Genomic DNA, 24,001 nt, shown 5'->3' with positions numbered 1-24,001 from the left:
AGCCCAGCCCCAGTTATGTCACCTCTGGATCCTGGTAAGACTGCATATTAAGCTGGAACAGTCTCCATTCCTCCTGTTCAACTTTTTTTTTTTTTTTTTTTAGTTGTAGATGGACACAATATCTTTATGTATTTATTTTTATGTGGTGCTGAGGAGCGAACCCAGGCCCTCACGTGTGTGAGGCAAGTGCTCTACCACCGAGCTACAACCCCAGCCCCATCCTGTTCATCTTAAGCATATTGTTAGAATTAGTTTCACAAATCATGTCAAACCTTCTCAGAAAACTTTAATAACTTCCCATTGCCTACAGAATAGCCCAACGATTTAAATGAACTTTTCCAGAGCCTCCACAATCTTGTTCCAATTTACCTCACCACTATACCATTTCCTCCATCTGCCTGGGTTTAGCCATTTCTAAAACATGCTGCTGGACACAGTGGTGAACTCCTGTAATTCCAGTGGCTTGGGAGGCTGAGGCAGGAGGATTGCAAGTTCAAAGCCAGCCTCAGCAACTTAGCAAGGCCCTAAGCAATTCAGTGAGAGACCCTGTCTCTAATTTTTCTTTTTCTTTTTTTTTTTTTTTTTATGGTGCTGGGGATTGAACCTAGGGCCTAGTGCATGCAAAGCAAGCACTCTACCAACTGAGCTATGTCCCCAGCCCCTGTCTCTAAATTAAAAAAAAAAAAAGAGTTGCAGGTGTGACTCAGTGGTCGAGTGCCCCTGAAATCAATCCCTGGTATCTGTCCCCCTCAGCTCTCCAAAAAACAAACCTGCTCTCCATCCTGTTATAAGTTGATGGCTTCAAGACTACCTTAGTCACCAGGATCCAGTTATAAGGTTGTAGCTTCTACAATGTGATTTGGTCACCTTGTTGAAACAACTGTAAACATGAAGGGTTTTTGTTTTTTTGGCTTTGTGGGATTTTCTTTTGGTAGTACTGAGGATAGAGCCGAGGGCCTCACATACTTTAGGCAAGTGAACTATCATGAACTACATCCCCAGTCCTTCTTAAAATTTGAGACAAGGCCTTGCTAAGTTGCCCAAATTAACCTAAAACTTATGATTTTCCTGCCTCAGCATCCCAAGTAGGTGGGATTACAGGTATGTGCCATTGTACCTGGTGCATGAAGGGGTCTTTTGTTGTTTTTTTTTTTTGGGGGGGGGGGGGGGAGATCGCCTTTTAACCTTGAAATAATTTCAACTTTGCAAAATGTTATAAGTTGAAATTATCCCATATGCCCTAAATCCAGATTCCTCTGTTGTTAACCTTTGAACATATTTGCTTTATTATTCTATGTGTACATGCACATATACATATAGAATAAAAAATACATATACACATATCTATACATATAGGTTTGTCCCCTCTCCACATCATTTGAAAATAAGTTGTAGACATCACTCCCATTTACTTCCATATGTATTTGTTTATCCAAGTCAAGAAATTAATATTGACAAAATACTACTATCTAATACATAGACCTTATGCAAGTTTTGCAAATTGCCCAATGGGTTTTCTTTATTCTTTTATTTATTTATTTATTTTCTTCAGGCTGGGCCGGAACTTGTGATTCTCCTGCCTCAGCTTCTCGAGTTGCTGCAATAATAGACGTATGCCACCATGTTCTGCTCTAATATTCTTTATAGCCAAAAAACAAATGTGCAGAAAAATCCTTTTCTCTGGCCCAGGTTCTAATACAGGATCATATTCTGCATTTAGCATAAACATCCTGAAAAATCTAAAACAAACAAAAAATGTTTCTAGAATACATCAACTTGTATAAACTGGTATTTTTAAAAAAATGGAGCCTGGCTGTAAGCTAGAAGATAAACTTCTGTATAATGAGTGTCTTTGTAAATGCATCACACAGCTGGAAGACTACAGCTCTCATCTGTTTGCTATAAGTCCACAGGAAATCCACTATCCGGAATTCATTAGGTAGAACAAAGAAAAGGGAAGAGAATGGCTATGTGTGATAAGGACCTGTAAGAAGCTCTATGGACTATAATCCCAGTGACATGGGAGGCTGAGGCAGGAGGATTACAAATTTGAGGACAGTCTGAGTGATTTAGCAGGACCCTGTCTCAACATATATTTTTTTCACAATATCTTTGTTTTATTTATTGATTTTTATGTGGTGCTGAGGATCAAACCCAGAGCCTCACATGTGCTAGGCTAGTGCTCTACCCCTGAGCCACAACCCCAGCCTTTAAAAATTTTAAAAGGGGGCTAAAATATTCCTCAGTGGTGGAATGCCTGTCCAGTATGCTCAAGGCCCTGGGGTTCAATACCCAGTGCCACACACACACACACACACACACACACACACATACACACACCCCAAAAGAAGCTCTACAGCTCTTATTTTTGGTTACCCTGGGCCTGAGATGTCACTAATCGTATCACGCTACCATCACAGCAAGTTTGAGAAGGAGGGAAAAGCTCCAAATGCATGGGTGGGAAACCCCCAGAGCAACTCCATTCTTCTCTACAGTGGATGTGTAGAGTTTCTGTCTTACCGGAATTTTCAATGCATCATCACATTTGCTCAAAAATAATATAGGACAATGATAAGACAAAAATGTGGGCACTCAGCCTGAGAAATGAGGTCAAGTTGGAAAGAAAGCCAGCAGACAAGTACTTGAGTTAAAAAAGCAAATGCAGCTCCTGGCATTCTATGGTAAGGAATCTGATGCTTCCGCCTATTTGGAGCTGTATCAGTCCACTGTTGATCATGATCTCTGAGGCGACATTATCAGTGGACATCAAAACCCTGGCCTCCCAATACTCTCCTTTCTTAGTTTACCTTTGAGAATACATCAGGAATACTGGTACCGACTGACATATGCAAAACTGCTAGCCACGTCTAGAAGAATATTAAAACACTATGAGGGCTGGGGTTGTGCTTGCCTTACATGTGTGGGGCACTGGGATCGATCCTTGGCACCACATAAATAAAATAAACCTACTGTGTCCATCTACGACTACACATTAAAAAAAAAAAAAGTCACTACGAGAAGCCAGGTGCAGTAGTGAATACCTCTAATCCCAGGAGCATGGGAGGCCGAGGCAGGAGGATCCCAAGTTCAGAGCCAGCCTCATCAAAAGCAAGGCACTAAGCAACTCAATGAGACCCTGTCTCTAATAAAATACAAACTAGGGCGGGGGAAGTGGCTCAGTGGTTCAGTGCCCCTGAGTTCAATCCTTGGTACCCCCCTCAAAAAAAAGTTACTATGAGACACCTTAATATCATCTTGTCCATTGAGAGTTTTTTTGTTTGTTTGTTTTAAACATTTATTTTTTGTTGTAATTGGATACAATGCCTTTTTAAAAAATTATTAATTTATTTTTATGTGGCGCTGAGGATCGAACCCAGGGCCTCACATGTGCCAGGGGAGCGCTCTACCGCTGAGCCACAACCTCAACCTCTGTTTGTTTTTTGGTGCTAGGGACTGAACCCAGGACTTCACAGGATATACTCTACTACTGAGCTACATCCTCAGTCCCCAGTGATTTTTCATATTCAATTTTCCCCCTTTTTAAAAAATGTTTTACTTATTTATTGGTATTGGGGAATGATCCTGGGGCACTTAACCTCTGAGCCATATCCCCAGCCTTTCTTATTGTTTTAGACAGGGTCTTGCTAAGTTGCTGAGACTGGCTTTAAACTTGTGATCCTACCTCAGCTTCCTGCGTCACTGGGATTTCAAAAGTATGTGCAACCGTGCCCAGCTCTATCTCTTAAAAAAATGGTGAAACAGCTGGGAGCAGTGGCACATGTCTGATCTTAGTGACTCAGGAAGCTGATGCAGGAGGATCCAAATTTCAAGGCCAGTCTCAGCAACTTAGCAAGACCCTGTATCAAAATAAAATATAAGAAGGGCTGGGACGTGCCTTAGTGGTTAAGCACCCTCGGGTTCAATCCTCAGTACCACACACACACACACAAAAAAAAGGCAAAAGAGGAAGAAATACATATCATTCCATACGTAGATTCGTGTACTACAAGAACACAATTCCTCTAATGATTTACACAACTCAAAGTGCAGGAAACTGATTATATTAAATCAACTATATATCAGCAATGGATAAAAATCAAGCTTTATTACTTATTTTTTGGCACTGCAGTCAGGATTCATAGAATGGGTCACTTCAAGCTACTTGGGTACCAGTGAATACATATGCCCACAAAGCACTCAGCGTAGAGGGACAGATCTTTGGATGCTGCCTCTGCAGTATAATAGAGAATGAGTCTTTCCATAAAACAAATTGCAATTTTTATCTGAACATTCAAATTCTGGATTTTTGCAGTGGCTTCAGTCGGCAAATTAATCATCATTCATTACTTGGAACATGAAAAAAATTATAATTCCTCCCAAATGTCTTTATTTAACTACACATCACTTGTCTCCTCTGCATTTAGAAATGCTTCACAAGCTGAGAAAGGCAAAACCATCATAATCCAGACATGCATGTAAGGATTTGGCTTTAACCATTTAATGATACTTTGAATGGTATCTTACGAATCTTTTTCTGGGAATTTGTCTGAACAGGGGTGAATTGGTGGGCTCAGACTAGTTCAGAGTAAAATGGCTAATGTATCACCAACTTTCTGAAAGACACTCAGAGACAAAGGAAATAAAGGATGAGACCAAGTACTAAACACCTTTGCTCACAAATTTTACAAAAAACAGAAAAGCCAGCTCTATTTAATCCAGCATGTGGATGCCTTAATGAGTTACCAAACCTGTAAAGGAATTACCAAGATTTTGTGAAAATCTTCTCTCCTAGTCACATGGTCAAATATGTAAAAACACACACTGACAAACTTCTAAATTTAACATGACTTCTTCCAAAAACAACTATCTTCAGTTGCTTTATTCTTGCCTCTTCACAGTATAGTGGTGATGTTGGGTGATGGGAGTAACATCAGGAACGCCAGAAGGAGGAAGTCAGAAAGCCCTTGGGGACAGGAATCTCCTTCCGTTGCAAACATTTCTGGTCAGGAAAAGAAAAAAGAGAATGAGTTAAGACAAAAAGAGAATGAGTGTGCATTACTGGGGATTGAACCCAGGGGTGCTCGACCATTGAGTTACACCCCAGCCCTTTATATTTTAATTTTCACTTTGAGACAAGGTCTCACCAGGTTGCTGAGGCCATCTTTGAACTTGTGATCCTCCTGCCTCAGCCTCCTGAGAGGAATTACAGGTGTATGCTTCCATACCTGGCTCAGAATGAGTTTCTAATAACACTGTATCTTATGCTTTACAGTTGGAAGAAATTTGGAGGGACAAACAGCAAGTTTAAGTCCTCTGGAAGAGTAGACAAAGGAAAAAGCCCATAAATAAGACTAATGGTTCTGTGTAAGACTAGACAAATGAAGTGCTGTTATTACGCCTGTTCCATCCTTGTCCCTACAGCGTGGCTTCATCTGTCACCATCACTGTTTTCCCAACGGGGCTCCTAGAAGCTCAAAATCAGTGTATTACTTTAGTACACCTACTATGGAGTTTCAAATTATTTGTGAAAATTTACCTCTTAAAACTTCTTGGCAGTTGGAAATAGGGGGAGAATCCAATTGAAAGTATAGTCTCTTCTTGTGGAGAAAAGTGACCACATTTACCAGTTCCCCAAACCCAAGATAGAGAAAGGAAATTTGGTCAATAAGCAAAACTTGTATTGATGAAACCAGGCATGGTGGCCACACCTGTAATTTCAGCTACCTGGGAAATGAGGCAGGAGGATTGCAATTTTCAAGGCCAGCTTTGTCTCCAAATAAAAAAATATGGGGTTGGGATGAAGCTCAGTGGCAAAGCATCTTCCTTGCATTCACAAAGCCCTGGGTTAGACCCCCAGTTCCACAAAAGTATAAAAAAAAAAAAAAAAAAGAACCCCACCAAATAAAAAATACAGGGCTGGGGATATAGTTAAGTGATACAATACCCCTGAGTTCCATCCACAGTATCAGCAAAAAAAAAAAAAGTATTAGTGAGAGAAGATTCATTATATATTTTATTCATCTCTTAGGGTGGCTGCTTCACAGGCAGCATGAAGAATGATATGCAGGAAGAAGATGAAATGGCAGCCCCAGTCCAGAGAGAGAGGCAAGTGGGAATCATTAACAAACAGCAGGGCTGGGATGATCTAGAGGAGGAGGCTGCCATCAGTGTTTGGAGGTGCGGGACTTGTCAGGCTCAGGTGAGTCTCAGGTCAACAGTTTGAGATATATTAGGCTGAGGACATCTTACCTCCAAGAACTGCTTGAGGCGTATGAAAGAACCCATCTGTCCTGAGCTTGTGATGGCTTCAATTCTACAGGGAGAAAAAGGAGATCTGTGAACCCCCCATGATACACACCTCTTTTGGAGGGTGTGTATCAGCACACTACTGATCTGGAGTACAGTGTGTCCCACTGACTCACAGGGCTGGCTAATAAGCTAAGGGTATTGCTGCTCTTCCAAATGATCGCAACCTTTTCAAGCCAGAGAAAAAGGAGAAGGGAGCACACTCCTTTCCAGGGTCTTTGTGATCAGGGCTTTGCCATTAGTTACCCCATATGATTTGATGAGGGGACTTAACCTCTTGGCTTAACTCATGGCTACATATAATCACCATCCTAGATTATCTGGGGGACCCTGGGAAAGAACAATTTTTAAAAATGCCAGATATCTTACTCTAAGACTTTCCTAATTGTGTTTCATTTAATCAACAATATTTTAAAAAGACTCTCATTTAGAGTTCAAAAGTATTTATTCAAATATAAAAGAGAAGTATAGGGGACTGGGGTTGGGTGGCTCAGTGGTAGAGCACTTGCCTAGCACACATGAGGCACTGGATTCCATCCTCAGCATCACATAAAAATAAATAAATAAAATAAAGGTATTGTGTCCATCTACAACTAAAAAATTTAAGCAAAAAAAAAAAATAATAACAGAGATATACAGGAGTAAAAAGATGTGATCCTTAATACAGGCTTTTTTCCTCCCATATTTTTTTAGTCATCCATGGACTTTTATTTGTTTGTTTGTTTATTTAACTTTTTAGTTGTTGACAGACCTTTATTTTATTCATTTATTTACACGCGGTACTGAGAATTGAACCCAGTGTCTCACATATGCAAGGCAAGTGCTCTACCACTGAGCCACAACCCCAGCCCCTATTTTATTTATTTATATATGGTGCTGAGAATTGAATCCAGTGCCTCACACATGCTAAGCAAGTGCTCTACCACTGAACCACCACCCCAGCCCTTAACACAGGCTTTAAAAAAATTTTTTTCAGTGCTGGGTTGGAATCCAGGGCCTTGTGCAAGCTAGGCAAGTGATCTACCACTGGCTACACCCCTAGCATTTTTAATTTCAGTGAAAAATAGCATGTAATAGCACTCCAGGGTATCTCTACCTGGTTCACTACTGTTACTAACTAAATCCCAGTTGCCTGCTCAACAAGCCTGATACCTTGGGAAGTAGTCCTCCTTGATGAGTAGTATCATCTTCCAGAACTGGACTTGGTACTGCTTCATGAGGGCATTCCCACACACCTAACAGAAAAGACAAGAACCATGAGGGCAGGGAGGAAAATCCACTCCCAGGACAGATCCACAAAGTGGGATCAGCCTTTGCCTTTCACACCTCTCAAAAAATATCAGCCATACTACTGAGCTAGCTAACGAGGGAATAAATGGAAAGAAACCACTCTTCTACCACAAGCATTTCTCTGTATATAGCAATACACACACTGTCAGGTCTTAGTGAACAATTCTTCTTTTACTCTACCAAACCCAAGTCGTTCTGAAGGTCTGGCACCCTCCCAACCCTAGTAAGAAGCAAATAGGGGATACTACTTGTGTTCTCAAAGATTCAGGCTCACTGTTAGTGTATGGTGCCTCCAGGAACTAAAAGCAACTAGGAACTACTAGCATTACTGGTGAAATGGCCCCAGACCTGTTATGGCATGTTCCCTAAGCATTCTTTTTGTTGTTGTTGTTACTGGAAATTGAACTCAGGGGCACTCAACCACTGAGCCACATCCCCAGCCCTATTTTGTATTTTATTTAGACAGGGTCTCACTGAGTTGCTTAGCGCCTCACCACTGTTGAGGCTGGCTTTGAACTCGCGATCTTCCTGCTTCAGCCTCCCAAGCCATTGAGATTACAGGCGTGCGCCACTGTGCCCGGCCCTTAAGCATTCTTTAAGAAGTATCTACTTTCCGTGGAAACCCTTGCTGTCACCCTACTGTGGTGACATGCCACAAGGCAGAAATAACACAAGCTAAACAAACTCTGGTTTTAAATGTGGTGGTCCCTTAGAGGCAGACAGAACTGTATATAGCCTTCTAGATAGGGAAGATACCTGACCCAAGCTGGGTATGGTATTTTCTCTCCTGGAAGTAAGGAATCTCAGAACAGTGAAATATTGGTCCCAATACATTGAGTGATCATGCTGAGATGAGTGACAGCCAGGATTGCCGCCTCCCCTACTACATGCAGAGAAACTGGCAATGTTAGCCAACAGAGCAAGAGTGAGGCAGCTTGCAGAGACAGTGGTTATGAAAGTCATATGGTGCCACAGAGAGACTATCCTGGTGCCTGGTGATATTCCAGTGCCTTGGTTCCATGCTCTAAAGAGATTCAACTGCATGTCCTACCTTGGTTGTGGGAGTCACTTCTATATCACTAAAACTAATGCTATTTTTTAACTTAAGCTAGGATGCACCATTTTCTTATTTTGGTAATGAAAAAAAAAACATCTACATAGAGAAGGCAAGTACAATGCTTAGAAAAAGTGAAAGCCAGAGCTTTCTTGTGGTTTGGTAAAAACATCTGCAACACTGGTGTAATAAATACTGTTCACCTCCAGGCTTATTTCTACACTGCTTACCCATCCTTGTACTCAATGTCCTGAGGCCATCTCAACCACTGGCTTTCTCTTGTGTGGTATCTAAATTCCGTACCTCCAAGAAGTCAAACAGGAGAGTGGCTGTCACATCTGACAGAGGTTCCATGTTTAAGATCTGGGCCAACCAGCGCCAGCCATGATTTAAGCCATGAGGGTGAATCTATGAGGAGAGAAGTTTTACCATGATTTGATCTCATTTTATTCAGAGATCTAAACTCTCCATGTTATTCAGCTACTACCAAGTAGACATGAACACCAAGATCATTTCGCCCAGGAACATGCCACAAGGCGGAAATAACACAGGCTAAACAGATTCTTGTTTTTTTTTTTTTTTTTTTTGGTGCTGGGGATGGAACTCAGGGCCTTCTGCTTGCAAGGCAAGCACTCTATCACCTGAGCTTTTTCCCCAGCCTCAAACTTTGGTTTTAAATATTCTAATCAATGTGTACACTCTCACACCTTCTTTACAGGATCCCTTTGACACATACGACAACTTCAGTTTCAGAGATTCCATAGGCCAATACTTACAGTATTAACCTTTTTTTTTTTTTTTTTGTGGGGGGTAACATAACCAGGGATTGAACTCAGGGGCACTCAACCATTGAGCCACATCCCCAGCCCTATTTTGTATATTATTTAGAGACAGAGTCTCACTGAGTTGCTTAGTGCCTTGCTGTTGCTAAGGCTGGCTTTGAACTCGTGATCCTCCTGCCTCAACCTCCCCAGCCACTGGGATTATAGGCATGCTCCACCAGGCCCAGCTTAAAACTTTTTTTTTTTTGAGATGGAATCTTGCTATGGCTTTACACTCATAATCCTACCTCAGCCTTCGTATCACTGGGATTGTAGATATGCACCAATATGTATGGCTCTTATTGACATTCTATTTTTCTTGGTACCTTTAGCTTAGAACCTAGACACAGCAATAAAAACTTCTTGGATTCAATCAACTTCTATTTTTTTGAAGTCTGTTAACTTCTCTACCTCTCTACCTGTACTCCTTGAGAAAAAAATGAGCTGAGAGGTCAAAGCCCAGAACCCCAGCCATGGCTCTGTCACTGACAGATATGAATCCCTCCAGCTTTGAATGCTTCCATTGCCTATCTGTGAGGTAAGCAATGGGACCTAGGTAGATTCCAAGGCCCCAACCAGGGGTAAGATGACAACTTCTTGCTCATCCCTCTAATAAAAAAGCATAGGGCTCAGTGGTACAGTGCTTGCTTAGCATGCACGATTCCCTGAGTTCAATCCTGAATACCTTCTAAATCTAATGAAAGACTTATAGCCTCTCTTCTGGTCTATGAAGCCAGATGCAACGGTGCACCTCTTGGGAAACATGCAGGAGGATCACATATTTTAGGCTAGCCTGAGCAACTTAGCAGAACACTGTCTCAAAAAGATAAAGTAAAAATGGTTGAAAAATATATCGCTCAGTGCTTGCCTATTATGTGTAAGGCCCTGGGTTCAATCCCTAGTAAAGCAAAAAAACCAAACAACAACAAAAACCTGTGAAGGTACCAGACACTTTCCCTCATTGTTTCACTGGAGTGATTCGGAAGGAAGGCTGCTATGGTTTGGAAGTGTCTCCCAAAGGCCTATGTGTTAAAGGCTTGGTCACCAGCCTATGGCACTATTGCAAGATGATGGAACCTTGAAGAGACAGAGCCTAGCTGGAGGAGATCAGCCACTGGGATGTGCCCTTGAGGGAGATTTTGGGACCCCACCCCTTCCTGTCCCTCTCTTGCTTCCCAGCTGCTGTGGATGGGCAGCTTTACTCTACCACATACTCCTCCTGTGAAGTATTGCCTTGCCACAGGCCCAAGAACAATGGAGCCAGCTGAACAGACTGAAACCTACGAAACCATAAGCCAAAATGAACCCTTCCTCCTTGTAAGCTGTTTCTCAGGTATTTTGCTGCAATAACAGAAGCCTGACACCAAGGGAAATGTTTGCTGTGGGTGGAATCACCAACATGGACCCTCATCCAACTTCTCATTACTGGCAGTTAGCCTTTTCTACCCACTTCTTGTTGGTTTCCATACGGCCACCGGAGCTGGATGATGGCAGCATAGAGACGAATCATCCCAGACATGCGTTTTAGAAAGTTGTCCTGCTGTTCCACCTTGGAATCCTTCACTTGGTAGCCGAGCATCCTACATGGGAAGAGAAAAACTCAATGTGACAAGGCCACAATAAGGGTAACAAACCAGAGATTACTTTTCATGGGTAAAAGTAATAATATTGTTACGTTTAACATTATAGCAAAGCACTGGTATTCGTCAACAAATTTGTTTCACAAAAGCGCTGCAGGGTAAACTCACAGGTAAAATCAGAAGGTAATGGCTATCACTACCCCATTTACAAATAGGAAAACTAATACTCAAAGACGTTAAATAATCTACCCATTTTTGCAAAGCTCTTAGATGAAAAGCAGGGATAATTTCTAAGACCACTGGATTCTAGGTCTAATATTATTTCTAACAAACTATTATTATTGATATCTAACACCACAAATCCCAAAAGTTGTCCAGGTTACATCAAAGACCTTTCTGACAGAATATTCAAGGTACACAGAAGAACTGTGAGAAGGAGGGAAAAAAAATTCCAATTCTATTTATATTCTATTAATCACCCCAGAGAGAGTGAATAAGGAGAAAAACAACTTCACCGCTGATAGTCTTCCAAAGCCATCCCCTCCTTGAAAGCTGGATAGAAAGGAACAGAGTAAGGACACTTCTTGTGTAGATGAGCAAGGATGAGGTCCCCCACTCTGGGGTGGAGCTCCCAGATCCCAGACGCCACAACTGCGATGGGGAATGCTGCTTCATGATGAGAGGCCACCTCCTCTTCCCCTTGTTTCTGAGAACAAAGAGATGGGGGACAATTTTAATTAATACCCAAAAAGGTGTATATCAGCCTCCTCTTCCCATACCTCTGAGTTTCTCACCACAAATTTCTCTGCCAGTTTATACTGAACAAAGTCCAAGCCCTGTGGGTTAAGTGTGACGGACACAGAGCGACCACCAGATTGAACAGGCTTTCCAGAAAGCAGGCTGTGGATCTTGTCAAAGACCTCCTTCAGCTTAGAACCTGTGCATGACAGGGAAAAAGTCAGTGAAAAGGCACAACAAATGCGTCAATCTATTTTCATCAAGTGATTACCAAGCATCTATAGAAATCCAACTGTGATCCTCTACAGAAGTTCAGAGCCAAAAGCAAAAACACTGGTGCAAAAAATTATATAAAAATCAAATTCATGTTATGGGGGCTGCAAAATATACAAGTCATGGTACTATTCCAAAGAAGTTCCTTATTTGAGAATGAATTGTGTGTGTGTGTGTGTTAGTGGGAATTGAACCCAGGGACATTCTGCCACTCAGCTACATTCCCAGCCCTTTCTATTTAATTTCTGAGACAGATCACTAAGTTACCGATGCTGGCCTTGAACTTGTAATCTTCTTGCCTCAATGTCCCAAGTAGCTGAGAGATTATAGGCTGTACTAATGTGCCCAATGGGAATGAACTAATTCTGAAACTGACACACGACAGAGAAAAGAAAAACAGTTGTTAAATAGTGTTACAGGGGCTGGGGTTGGGGGCACAGTGGTAGCACACTTGCCTGGCATGTGTGAGGCACTGGGTTCAAATCTCAGAACCTCATATAAATTAAAACACACACACACACAAAAAAAAAACAACGGTCTATCAACAACTAAAAAAATAAAATAAAATAAGTGTTACAGATCTCACAGACTGTGGTGGCTATCCCTAGAGGAATTAGTTGCACCTTTAGGAAGAACCTGCTAAAGGATCTTCCCAACTTGAGATGATTTTCCCTTTCTCTGGGGCTCCTACATCCTCAAAGACAAAGGAGTGGGATCTTGTGAAAGCTTGGACTGTAAGTCCAAAGATCCATGTGGTACAGGCTCACTTCCCAGCTCAGTGCTACTGGGAGATGGAGGAACTTTTCAAGACATGGGGCTTCTTGGGCGGAAAGCAGAATAAAATAGACATTATTATTGATGTATGTATATACGTGACTGCATGACCAATGTGATTCTGCAACCTGTACACTCAGAAAAATGAGAAATTATACCCTATCTGATACAAATATATGATATGTCAAGATCATTGTACTGTCATGTGTAACTAATTAAAACAAAACAAAACAAAAAAGACATGGGGCTTCTTGGGAGGTTTTCAGGTCACCGGGGACATGCCCTCCAAGGGGACTGTGAGACTATGGTCTCTTCTTCTCTCTCTTTTTCACCTTCTGACCGTTAGGGTCATGATGTGCTACCACATACAAAGAGCAACAGGGCCAACTGATCTAGACTGAAATCTCTAAAAATGTGAGAGAAAACAAATCTATTCTCTATAAGCTGATTATCTCAGTTATTTGTCATAGTAAAGAAAAGCTGACAGTTCCTAATCGTTATGTTTGAAAGAAGACCCTGAGTGCCCAGCCCTACAAGTAGGTACTAGGCAGTCAGGCTGAGTAAACTGAGCAACGAGAGTCAATTCCTTAGAGTGCTGACCTGCAACACATGCACTCTGGAAGTAGTGGGGTCTGACACCTGCCCGTGAACCAAAGACCAGGAATCCATAAAATAAGAATGTGAGACAAGAGAGGAACAGAGAACTAAAGTTTCTAGCTCCTAAGACCCTACTCCATTCCTGCTATTGGAAATATCCCTTGATTTTTAGGATAAACACTATTCTTTTTTCTTAAGCAGATCTGAATTTGTTTCCATTATTTACAATCAAATTTTTCCAGGTGCAGTGGCACACATCTGTAATTCCAGTGGCTTGGGAAGCTGAGGCAGGTGGATTACAAATTCAAACCCAGCTTTAGCAACTTAGCAAGATCCTAAGCAACTTAGTGAGAACCTGTCTCTAAATAAAAAATATAAAGGACTGGGGATGTGGCTCAGTAGTGAGCCCCTGGGTTCAATTCCTGATTAAAAAAAAAGTTTTAATTAATATATCACCTCCAGTTGAGAATACCCAACAAAGTTTCTATTTTTTTTTTAGAATTTTAATATTTATTTCTTAGTTTCCGGCGGACACAACATCTTTGTTTGTATGTGGTGCAGAGGATCAAACCCGGGCCGCACGCATGCCAGGCGAGCGCGCTACCGCTTGAGCCACATCCCCAGCCCCCCAACAAAGTTTCTAATCACTTCAAAAATGTAACAAGTCTCAGAAAAATCCTATTCAAAAAAATGATTCAGGAGGGAAGCAAGAATCAAATAATGAAACACCACAGAAACCCTAAAATGAATAATCCCCAAAAAACAGAAATAGTGACCCAAACCTTACTGAAATGTTAAAAATATATATTTCCATACAAATTTCCCTAGGTCACACTCGGCTACGTCATAGTCTATTGCTACGTTAAGGGCAGTTTCAAAAATCCCCACTGGCTGAGTCCCCCACCCACCCCTCTCTCCCAGCCTTTCCATATGCCTGACATGGCCTCCCAGATCCATGAGCAACCACATCCTCATTTAAATTTTCCTCCAAATCTAAAGACTCATGGATATTTGCCTTTTTTTCAGAGATAGAAAGGAGGTTTTTTTTTTTTTGTTTTTTTTTTTAAATATTTATTTTATTTTTTTAGTTTTCAGTGGACACAACATCTTTGTTTGTATGTGGTGCTGAGGATCGAACCCAGGCCACACGCATGCCAGGCGAGCGTGCTACCGCTTGAGCCACATCCCCAGCCCTTTTTTTTTTTTTTTTTTTTAATTTCCCCTAATTCAATACTCATTGAAAATGAATTCTAGAGTATGCCTTATGTCTGGCTACCCTGGAAATTCTCAAGGACTGAAAGTTAGTGATAGAGAAACAGAAATTAAGCCATATGTAAAAAACGGAAAAGAGCAAAACCAGAAACTAATTAGATGTAGGGAAAGAAACAGGAAGTAGTCAGGAAGATGACTCTTGGCTTCGGCCATAGCAACTGATAACAGGGTGACTGATTACTCAGGAAATAGGAAGAAAGAGGCATAAGCAAGATGTCACATTCAGATCTGACCACACTAAGCTGGTGGTAGCTAAGAGAAATCCACCAGAGATGGCCTTCAGGAGGCTAAGCTAGAGAATCTGAAGCTCAGAGGAAAGAAACAAACCAGGACAGACTTGAGAAAGAGTCTTGGGCAAGAGGGGGGACATAGGAGGAAAAGAACAGAGATATGAGCAGATCTCTAGGAAACACCTACAATTAGGTGGGGACAGGAGACTGGGACCCCACAAAGGATTAAGAGGGAGAGAGAAGCAGAACCTGGAAAGAAATGTCGTCATGCAGGCTGAAGGAGAGTTGAAATTTTTAGAGAAGAGAATAATCAACAGTGTCACATGGAAACATGATAAAGACAAAAAAAATTAGAAAGCAGAGGATCAAGGGAAACTTATAATGTGAGACTCACACATATTTGAAAGCTGAGGAAAAGCAGCCTGTAAAAGGGAGTAATTGCAGAAAACAGGAAAGAAAGGCAGGGGATGGGAACAAGGGCAAAGGCAGAAAGGTAAGCTAAGACAGGAAGGTAGCCTCAGCCTGAAATAGGCAACTAGGAGGTCAGGGCTGCGAGAGGCAGAAGGGGCAGACCCCCCAGGAGCACACACTGCTGTTTCCACTTTCCTGCTGTCGGACGAGGTGTGGTTATATGCACCGAGGGGTAAGAACCAAGAGAAGTTGAGGAGAGCAGTGAAGGTGTGGGGTGGTTGTCCAGACACCTCTCCCCACTTGCTGTTTCTATCAAGGGAAAGAGCACTTTAAATTCTACCAAGTGATATGTGTTTATTTATACTTTGCATTGTTCCAGAAAGAATTTCAGGCAACAACATGTTACATGAGTTTTGCCATATGGCTTTCAAGGGCAGGAAATCCTATATTTTAGGTGACAAGTTAATGGGGCACTGGGGCCCAATACAAGTGAGAGCAACTTTCTACCTGTGCATACTCCTCTGCCCAGGGATGACACAGTCTCATTTATAGGTGTCCTTGTCTATAGCTGTGGAAAAATAAAATAATCTCTGTTCTTAAGAAGGGTGTTGAGGGGGGCTGGGGATGTGGCTCAAGTGGTAGCGCGTTCGCCTGGCATGCGTGCGGCCCCGGTTCGATCCTCAGCACCACATACAAACAAAGATGTTGTGTCTGCCGAAAACTAAAAAAAAAAATTAAACAAAATGATTACTATATCTTTAAAAAAAAAAAAAAAAAAAAAAGAAGGGTGTTGAGGGCTGGGGAAGTGGCTCAGAGGTAGAGTGCTCGCATAGCATGCATGAGGCACTGGGTTTGATCCTCAGCACCACGTAAAAATAAAATAAAGATACTGTGTCTACCTATAACTAAAAAATAAATATTTTTTTAAAAAAAGAAGGGTGTGGGGCTGGGATTGTGGTTCAGCAGTAGAGCATTCGCCTAGCACGGGCGGGACCTGGGTTCGATTCTCAGCACCACATAAAAATAAAGGCATTGTGTTGTGTCCATCTACAAAAAAGATTCTCTCTCTCTCTCTCCGTCAAAAAAAAAAAAAGAAGGGTGTTGAGCCGGGTGCGGTGGTGCACGCCTATAATCCCGACAGCTCAGGAGGCTGAGGCAGGAGGATTGTGAGTTCAAAGCCAGCCTCAACAACTTAGTGAGACCTTGTCTCTAAACAAAATATAAAAAAGGGCTGGAGGATGTGGCTCATGTGGCTCAGAGCATCCCTAGGTTCAATCCCTGGTGAAAAAAAAAAAAAAAGAAGGAGAAGGAGAACAAGAAGAACAAGAAGAAGAAAGGTATCGCCCTCTCAGTTTCTGACTTTTTTTTTTTTTTGCCATACTGGGGATGGGAAGCAGGGTATTACACATGCTAGGCAGACACTACAACTGAGCTACATTCCTAGCCCCTTTACTTTCTACATCTCAGTCTATGAAGAAAAAAGAAATATGTCTTAAAGTATTAGCCTGGCAAGCTTGAGGTTTGCAAAAGCTAATGTAAGACTTAAAAGCAAAGACTACAAGTCATAGGTTCCTTTCATGATGTCTGCAACAGTAACTTTCAACTTTAAAGTTAAAAGCCATTCTAAACAATTTCCTATTGATACATAGCTTAGTAAAAACAAGCCAAGCTGAGCACAGTGGCATACACCTGTAATCCCAGGCACTACACAGACTGAGGTAGGAAGATCCAGAGGCCAGCCTGGGCAACCTAATGAGATAGTGAGACCCTCAGGAACTTAGTGAGACCCTATCTCAAGAAAAGAAATAGAGGCCGGGTAAGGTGGTGCATGCCTGTAATTCCAGTGGCTCGAGAGGCTAAGGCAGGAGGATCACAAGGTCAAAGCCAGCCTCAGCAAAAGCAAGGCACCAAGCAACTCAGTGAGACCCTGTTCTAAATAAAATACAAAACAAGACTGGGGATTGTGGCTCAGTGGTTGAGTGCCTCTGAGTTCAATCCCTGGTACCCCCTGAACCCACAAAAAAAAAAAAAAAGAGAGAAAGAACTGGGATGTAGCTCAGTGATAGAGTATGTCTAGGTTCAATTCGCAGTACAAAAAAATACATGATTACCTTATAACTTCTTTCTATGCATTGGAGAGGAAAAAGGAAAGAAAAATGGGATTCATACCATTTACATGTACTCAATGCAACTGCCAACATTTGTTTGGACATACCCTTTTATGTGTGTATGTGGTGCTAGAGATAAAACTCAGGGTCTCACATAAGGCTAGCCCAGTGTTCTAGCATTAAGTCATATTTCTGAGCCTGAACATATTCTTTACATAGAAACCTTACAGCTAAGTAGATTTGGAAACAGAAAACAAGACAATGAGGCAAAGGGCCATGCTTTCAATCCTCTGACTCACCCGCAATGGTGGAGATTTGGCTCACAGGGATGGTGGCAGCCTTCTGCAAGTCCATCTTTATCTTTTTGGCCTGCCAGAAAAGAATAGTGAGTAATGAGAACGTTTTGAAGAACTGAGTAGCTACCCTCAGGATTAGGGGATGTGACACAACAGCTATATTCCTCTGTGACAGGAGGCTATGGGGAGCACCATCAGGCCATCTACACCTCCCCTACCTGACTATCCTTGCTGCTGGTCAGACCTTCAAAGGCCAACACACACTGGGCAGAAGCATCCTGCAGCTGCTGGTACCACTGCATCGTGCTGTCCTGGACCTTCATCTGGAGGTCTAAGGAATAAGACAAGATTTCACAGTGGCTGGTAGTTACTGAACATGTTACATGAGCCATGAACTGTGCTAACCACTTTCTGACATATTAACTGCTTTTTTTTTGGTGCTGGGGATTAAACCCAGGGCTGTGCATGTGAGGCAAGCACTCTACCAATTGAGCTATATCTCCAGCCCATATTAATTGCTTTAATAGCTACAATAACACTATGATGTAGATACTATTATTATTATTATCTCAATTTTTTAAAGATATCATTTTATTATTGTTGTTTATTTTTATTTTTTTATGTGGTGACAGGTATTGAACTTAGGGCCTCTTGCATGCTAGGCAGGTGCTTTACCACTGAGCTATCTCCCCAGCCCTTATTTTCTCCATTTTGTGGAAAAAGAAACAGGCAATGGAAAGGTTAAGTGATTGGCCAAGGTCACACTGCTAGTAAGTACAATTAGATCCATTGATTGGGCTCCATCCAGAGCCCATACTCTCAAACACTATACTATACTAAGCTTTGTACATATTAAGTGGACATATATCTGTATATATTTACTTAAAATACTCAGTAATAGCAATACTTGGAATAATATATTTGCCAGAATTACACAGACTTCAAATCTTTTTTTTTTTTTTAAGAGAGAGAAAGAGAGAGAATTTTTTTAATATTTATTTTTTAGTTATTGGCAGACACAACATCTTTGTTTGTATGTGGTGCTGAGGATCGAACCCAGGCTGCACGCATGCCAGGCGAGTGCGCTACCGCTTGAGCCACATCCCCAGCCCCCAGACTTCAAATCTTCATGCAAAGTGCTATGATATGAAATCAGGCTCCACATCAAACGAAACTAAATATGTTATATGTAAGTTTTGGTTAAATTTTCCCAACCTCTGGCCATACACCCTTGCTTCTTTTCACCAAGTTCTGAAACTCAGGCTGAGTTACAAGACTGTATTTACACCAAGACCCACCTTCATTCCGTGTCCCTCCTGGGCCCTGGTTGGGGACTGGGGACTGTGTGTGGGGCCCTGGCCCCTGCTGTATCTGTGAGGCTTGCAGCTTGGCCTGGGCCTCCTCCTCATCCTGCCTCTTCTTGTCTTCACAGGCTCTGGTGATCTCCTGCCCCAAGTTCCTGAGGAGGTCCCGCATTTCCTGCAGGGCTCTCTCGGCTTCAGCTTGGTTCTCTGCTGTGGGATAGCCACTCTGGTAGAGTGGAACAGACAGCATTTGGAGCTCATTCCCTAGGAAAACTTGTGGAGCTAAATCATACCTCATACAAGTCAATACATCTATAGAAGTGGAATTATTGGGCCAGTGGAATACCCAACACTCTGATACTAACTGGCTCCTTAGTTTCTTTAGACTGACCATCCCAATCCCATCCATAGTATCCAAGAATAAAGTTGGCTTTTTTTTTGGTACCAGGGATTTAACTCAGGGTCACTCAACCATTGAGCCACGTCCCCAGCCCTTTTTTATTCAGAAACAAAAAAAGGTTTTGTTTGTTTGTTTGTTTTAATTTATTTTTTAGTTGTAGTTGGACACAATACCTTTATTTCACTTATTTATTTTTTTATGTGGTGCGGAGGATCAAACTCAGGGTCCCGCATGTGCAAGGCGAGCGCTCTACTGCTGAGCCACAACCTCAGCCCAAAAGGTTTGTTTTTTGAATTACTTAGTTACTTAGGGCCTCGCTAAATTGCTGAGGCTGGCTTTGAATTCACAATGCTTCCCCCTTACCTCCCCACCTGCCAGCTGCTGGAATTACAGGTGTGCGCCACTGCACCCAGAAATAGTAATTTTTAGTAATTTTTTAAAACTATGTGATTATAGGGCTGGGGTCACAGCTCAGTGATAGAATGCTTGCCTAGCATGTGTTAGGCACTGGGTTGGAATCTCAGCACTGCATATAAATAAAATAAAGGTCCATTGACCAAAAAAACAAACAAACAAAAAACCAATATGCTAGTTTACAATGTTAGTTTTAATTTGCAACACATGTTTTAAAGGTGATTTTGAACTTACTTTTCTAATTATTGAACAATTATGTTTCTATACCCTCCCCCTCCACGAGGGCCCCCTCCAGTACTGGGGATTGAATCTATAACTCCACCACTGAGCTATATCCCCAGCCCTTTTATTTTCAACAGGTTCTTGCTAAGCCTTAGACTCCTGAGAGGTTTATATTACAGGTAAGCATCACTACATACAGCCAGTCAGAGAAATCTGAACACTGACTAGATATTTGATCATATTAAATTACTAAATTTTTACATGTGACATCAGTATTTTGCTAAAAGCAGTCTTTTTAAACTTTGGAGGTATAGATAAAGTGTGGTTGCCATGCACCGACCTCTGTTGAGCTACAGAATGGATGTGTAAAGATTCATTATGCTATCCTTTCTACTCCTGTATTGGTTTGTAATTTTACAAAATGAAAGGTAAACAAAACTCATGAAGAGAATTCAAAAGTAATAAACTATAAAACTTCTGCTTCAATATAAATAAATGCTTGAACACTTAGAACTCATATAAACTAATTTTTTTTTTGCACTGCTGGTGTTCAAGCTCAGGGCCTTAGGCATGCTACACAAGTGCTCCACCACTGAGCTAGAACCCCAGCCCTAATTGATTTTTTTATTCATCTTTGTTTTATTTTTTGTGGCCTCAAGGATGGAACCCAGCATGCTAGGCAAGCACTTTACCACTAAGCCACATCCTTTTTTTGGCGGGGGCAGCAGGGTGGGACGATACCAAGGATTGAACTCAGGGGCACTCAACCACTGAGCCACATCCCCAGCCCATTTTTATATTTTATTAGAGACAGGGTCTCACTAAGTTATTTAGTGCCTCACCTTGCTGAGGCTGGCTTTGAACTCATGATCCTCCTGTCTCAGCCTCCTGAGCTGCTGGGATTATAGGTGTGGGCCACTGCACCTGGCTAAATCCTTCTCTTTTGAACCATGGATTATACCCAGGGGCACTTAACCACTGAGCCACATCCCCAGCCTGCTTTTTCATTTTGAGTCAGGGTCTCACTGGGTTTGTTTAGGGCCTCACTAAGTTGCTAAGGTTGTCTTTGAATTTGCGATCCTCTTGCCTCAGCCTCTGGAGTTGCTGGGATTACAGGCATGCACCCTCGCACCTGGCGCTGCTTCTTTTTTTGATACCAGGGATTGAACCCAGGGGCACTCAACCCCTGAGCCACATCCCCAGCCCTCTTTTGTATTTTATTTAGAGACAGGGTCTCACTGACTTGCTTAGCACCTCACTTTTGCTGAACTGGCTTTGAACTTGCAATCCGCCTGTCTCAGCCTCCCAAGCCACTGGGATTACAGATGCGCACCACCACACAAGGCTGGCTGGTGCTGCTTTTTAAGAAAGGGTCATGCTTAGTTGCCTAGGCTGGCCTCAAACTTGGTTCTCTTGCCACTGCCTTCCTAGCAGCTGGGATTACAGGTGTGTGCCACCATACCCAGATAAGGTACTCCATTTCAAAGATAGAAAAACAGTCACTCTAAGGCTTCTTACCTCTGAAGTGGTACGAATGATCCCAGAGATGAGACTGCACAGCTGGTTGCCTCGGGTCCGGAAGGCAGCCAGGTCCACCTTCAGCCGGTCCTTGTGCTGGTCGGAGGTGTCCAGCTGCTGGTTGAGCTGCAGTACCTCCTCCTGCATGGTATAGAGGCTCCGCAGGCGAACCTGGCCTTCCTCTCTCCGCAGTCGTTCCTGCTCTGCTTGCTTCAAGCGCTGCTGCTCTGCCTCTCGCAGTTTCAGGTTGAGAATCTATAGAAAGGGTCATTGTGTCACTCTTTCTGAAGGGCTCCTGGCCTTTCTCTTTCCACACTTCTAGAGTACTAGGTGTGCTTTATATGCCTACAGATGAGCAGGAAAATGACTTCCTGAAGCCAGTAGTGCAGAGGCATGATATGGGCATGTCTTCCAGGATGATTGACAGAACTTGACCCTTCAGACAGGTTATAGACAGATAGCAACATACCTTTCCTGAATCTCCCAGGCACTGACCTTGGCTCTGTGACGATGCTCAGCTTTCAGCTTCTCCTGGTGGCCTAGGGCTTCCCTGGTACTAAATGAAATTGCAGGAAGAATAGTCAGGGATGCTTCTCAAGATGGTTCACCCTCTCCCCAAACCCAAGGTTGGTCATTTTCCAGGTTATATTCTTCTCCACTTATTTTATTTTGATATTTAAGGACTCAGAAGTTCAACTCTTTCCCCTTAGAATTCCTCTAGGGAAAGAGTTTTGGTTGAATACATGAACATCTCAGTTGTAATTCAGGGAGACTCACCTCTTCTCTATCACTTCCCTTAAATCCTGAAATTCTTTATGCTGCTTCAGTTCCTTCAGCTCATCAAACCGCTTCAGCTGTTCAGACGCCATCTCTGAGAGGGCTCGTACTTTCCTCTCCTGCTCCTCCTGCCACTGCCTTAAGCCTTCCTGAAGAGGATCAACATCTGCCCTCAGAATGTCATTACCACCTTGCTCCTTTGCCCCTGAGCTACCCTCTCCTCAGAGACTCTCCAGGGCATGGAATCATCTGCTCAGTTCACAGGACCTTTACAGGAGCCCCTTTCCTTTGGACTGACCATTAAACTAAGCAGTTTTGGAAAGCCCCCTCCAGTTTGTCCCCTATGGTTTTGGTCAACATAATATCAAACAACCATGCACTTCAAAATTTCCATCCTAAAGTGGAATCCAGTCTCATAAATGCCTTTTTAATTGTTTCCTCCAATGTGAAAGACGTGGGACAGAACTATATCACACCTCTGAATGTAAAACCTCTTGTATCTAGTTTATCATATGCATTAGTGACTGTGCTTTATCAGAGCTGCTTTTAATGTCGTTATTCTAGAAATCTTTCTTTTCATATGATAATTAAGAAGCTAATAAAAAAATGGTCCCAAGTATTACAACAGTTACAGAATTTTTTCTCAGGTTTTGCTTCTTTTTTACCAATCCCCCACCCCTTTTAATGGAGTGTGCTAGATGTTTCTACAATTTTGTTCAGATGACTAAAAAAATCTGGAAAAGCTGAGGCTGCTACTGATGCATACATACTGCTATTATTGGTCTTTTTATATAAATACATATACATATAAATATATATATATATAAAATAACATATAAACACACAACATACACAAATAATTCAAAATTTTGAAAACACTGGCTGTGCTGCCAACTTTGGAAAAAGTCTCCCAGTTTTCAATTTGAGTAAGCATTGTACAGAAATTAACAGTCATTTATGTCCAGAAATAGTAACCTTAATTTTTTTTCAATTTATACATGGGTAACCCACTGTATCAAATATGTAAGGTCTTATCTACATGGATTTGATTACAGAAACTAAAGTAATCTTTAATAGAAAGAAAAAAATTTCCATTCATAAATTTTCATGATACGAAATCCTTATTCTACTCTAAGTCTACAAACATGCGATGCTCATTCTTATCTTACTCCCTTCCTCATCTCTGCCTAAATTATCCTCCCACCCCCACTGAGGAGTCCTTTCCTTCATACCTAAGGAAAAAAACACCTAAGGGTATCAGATATTTCATTTACTACCTATTGAAAATACTCTCTCTCATATGTTTTTTTTTTTTTTGTGTGTGTGTGTGTGTGTGTTTTCTTTTTTTTTTTTTTTGTACCAGGGATTGAATCAAGGGGTACTTAACCACTGGGTCACATCCGCAGTCCTTTTTAAATTTTTTTTTTTTTAGTTGTAGATAGATACAATATCTTTATTTATTTTTATGTGGTGCTGAGGATCAAACCCAGTGTCTCATACGTGCTAGGCAAGCGTTCTACCACTGAGCTACAACCCCACCCCCCACCCCTACAAGCCCCCCCCCCTTTTTTTTTTAAATGTTTTATTTTGAGGCAGGGTCTCACCGAGTTCCTCAG

The 24,001-nt window shown here is 41.9% G+C and overlaps 1 protein-coding gene across 1 annotated transcript in view; it reads right to left on the bottom strand.

Annotated features, from left to right (window-relative positions):
• Window positions 1-4,079: 4,079 nt before the first annotated feature.
• Window positions 4,080-24,001, bottom strand: part of Gle1 (GLE1 RNA export mediator) — a 30,518-nt gene continuing 10,596 nt past the window's right edge. Inside the window, exons 4-16 of the mRNA XM_046451435.2 lie at window positions 22,386-22,534; window positions 22,104-22,164; window positions 21,609-21,863; window positions 19,049-19,280; window positions 17,969-18,081; window positions 17,754-17,823; window positions 11,846-11,988; window positions 11,567-11,757; window positions 10,922-11,051; window positions 8,954-9,058; window positions 7,459-7,541; window positions 6,250-6,313; window positions 4,080-4,999 (exon numbers count right to left, since the gene is read on the bottom strand). Coding sequence (XP_046307391.1) covers window positions 4,931-4,999; window positions 6,250-6,313; window positions 7,459-7,541; window positions 8,954-9,058; window positions 10,922-11,051; window positions 11,567-11,757; window positions 11,846-11,988; window positions 17,754-17,823; window positions 17,969-18,081; window positions 19,049-19,280; window positions 21,609-21,863; window positions 22,104-22,164; window positions 22,386-22,534 — 1,665 coding nt within the window. The 3' untranslated portion in view covers window positions 4,080-4,930. The remainder of the gene's footprint in view (window positions 5,000-6,249; window positions 6,314-7,458; window positions 7,542-8,953; window positions 9,059-10,921; window positions 11,052-11,566; window positions 11,758-11,845; window positions 11,989-17,753; window positions 17,824-17,968; window positions 18,082-19,048; window positions 19,281-21,608; window positions 21,864-22,103; window positions 22,165-22,385; window positions 22,535-24,001) is intronic.

Source organism: Marmota monax, unplaced genomic scaffold (assembly GCF_021218885.2).
Source record: "Marmota monax isolate L192 unplaced genomic scaffold, Marmota_monax_Labrador192_F-V1.1 WCK01_AAM20220418_F8-fsc00020, whole genome shotgun sequence".
Taxonomy (NCBI): Eukaryota; Metazoa; Chordata; class Mammalia; order Rodentia; family Sciuridae; genus Marmota; species Marmota monax.
Note: the sequence above shows the minus strand (reverse complement) of the source record. Positions and strands in the feature narration are given on the sequence as shown.